At 36.2% G+C, this 1,766-nt stretch overlaps 1 protein-coding gene across 2 annotated transcripts in view; it reads right to left on the reverse strand.

The window, feature by feature from the left end:
• Nucleotides 1-237: 237 nt before the first annotated feature.
• LOC122564924 (protein GPR107-like) overlaps nt 238-1,766 on the reverse strand; it is a 75,421-nt gene continuing 73,892 nt past the window's right edge. The window contains exon 18 of one of the 2 annotated variants that reach the window (XM_043720406.1): nt 238-1,189. In XM_043720406.1, coding sequence (XP_043576341.1) covers nt 1,123-1,189 — 67 coding nt within the window. In that variant the 3' untranslated portion in view covers nt 238-1,122. The remainder of the gene's footprint in view (nt 1,190-1,766) is intronic. The other variant, XM_043720404.1, reaches the window with a different exon arrangement.

Genomic DNA, 1,766 nt, shown 5'->3' on the forward strand with positions numbered 1-1,766 from the left:
TCGTAAAACATCCTCAGATAAACAAAAGCTTATTCGATGCCAAGGTAGACACCTCAAACAGTTTTAAAAGTAATCAGCAGGGCTTCAGAAATACCTACAAAGTTAATTATTTACTTGTGACACACAGAAAACACATACGTCACTAACACAAACTTAAATATAAATATTAAAAATATATATAAAGTCATCATCACAAAAAGCATTTTTGTTTTAAAATCTGAACAGTTTAAAATTCCTTTTAATGAGTTGCCTTAGAGAGAGAAAGAGATGCAGATTCACAGAAGTACCCAAGATATCAGGTTGAAGTACCATTCTTTGTGTACTGTTAACTCACTACAGTATACATGCACTGTCTCATTTTTGTATTTGATGTAAACTGGGGGATTTTGATTATATTTTTGACATTATTTGTTGTAACTTCGGATTTCCATTTTTTTGTTAGTAACTAGTGGGCTGAGAGTCTGAAATTAGTAATTCATTTCTATGTTATTCTGTCGCCACAATAATTTTTTTTTAAGACATTTCTTGAAGCTTGGCTTTCTAGTGAAGTGATTTTCTGCAACAAAAATGGGGTTTCATTTTATATTGTTTTGTGCTCCAGCAAGTTAAATATAAGGTTTGTTAGTGTGTTCTAGATTTTACCGTAACTACTCGAGTAATAGTCGATCTCATGTAAAAGTCAATCCCATATTTATGGCCAAATAACCTGAAATTTTCCATATATCTCATGTAAAAATCGACCCGAGCTCTTCACAGAGAACAGATCAATGTTTATGAGTCAGTGTACCAGCCGTCACGTTCCACTTCAGCTTTCCAGTTTGCCAGTTGTTCTGCTCCGCTCTCTGTCTTCCAGTCCACTGGCTGTTGTGTTCCACTCCATGTTTTCAGAATTATCATAAGTCGTTTATCTTCCTTATCCGTTTAGAGATCAATTGGGCTTCTGCTAATGGTACAGCATGAATCTCAGCCCCTCAACAGTAATATACATGTATTAGTCGACCCCATAAATTTAACATTCAAAAATTGTCAATAAAATTCGACCATTACCCAAGTATATACTTTTTTTTAAAGCTTAAGGGAAATGTCCGTAGCTGAAAAAGGGTTTTCCAGCACTTTCTGTTTTCATTTCACTTGGAATGAAGCAGCCATGTGAAATCCTTGGGATAAGGTGGTTGTGCCAACCTGTGCACTTGAGAAGGAAAGGATATATATATAGTGAATTATAAACCTTAAACTGAGGAGTTGTGTTAGTCTCAGACTAGAAGTGTTGGGATAAAACCCTGAAGAGACAACTCAAAGATGAGTACATTTAAATAAGTACATAATCGAGGAAGAAGCTATCTGCAATGACAGTCTAAAAGTGGAAGTCACAACTGACTTAAACCTGCTGTGATATTAGATACAGTGACTCTGGCATGAGTATTGTATGAATGCATTTTTGACTGCTGTAGCAGGGGTATGCTTTCAGTACTATACAAATGTTGTTTTGTTTCTTCACAATTTAAAAAGTGTGTTCTGTGAATATACTTTTACTGTATGTCTAAAAATCTTTGAATTGTTAGTAGATGGGTTGTTTAATTCTATTTTATAGAGTCAGAGATGTACAGCATGGAACAGTCCAACCCGTCCATGCCAACCAGATATCCCAACCCAATCTAGCCCCACCTGCCAGCACCCGGCCCATATCCCTCCAAACCCTTCCTATTCATATACCCATCCAAATGCCTCTTAAATGTTGCAATTGTACCAGCCTCCACCACATCCTC

The sequence above is a fragment of the Chiloscyllium plagiosum genome, chromosome 30, assembly GCF_004010195.1.
Source record: "Chiloscyllium plagiosum isolate BGI_BamShark_2017 chromosome 30, ASM401019v2, whole genome shotgun sequence".
In the NCBI taxonomy this organism is placed as follows: domain Eukaryota; kingdom Metazoa; phylum Chordata; class Chondrichthyes; order Orectolobiformes; family Hemiscylliidae; genus Chiloscyllium; species Chiloscyllium plagiosum.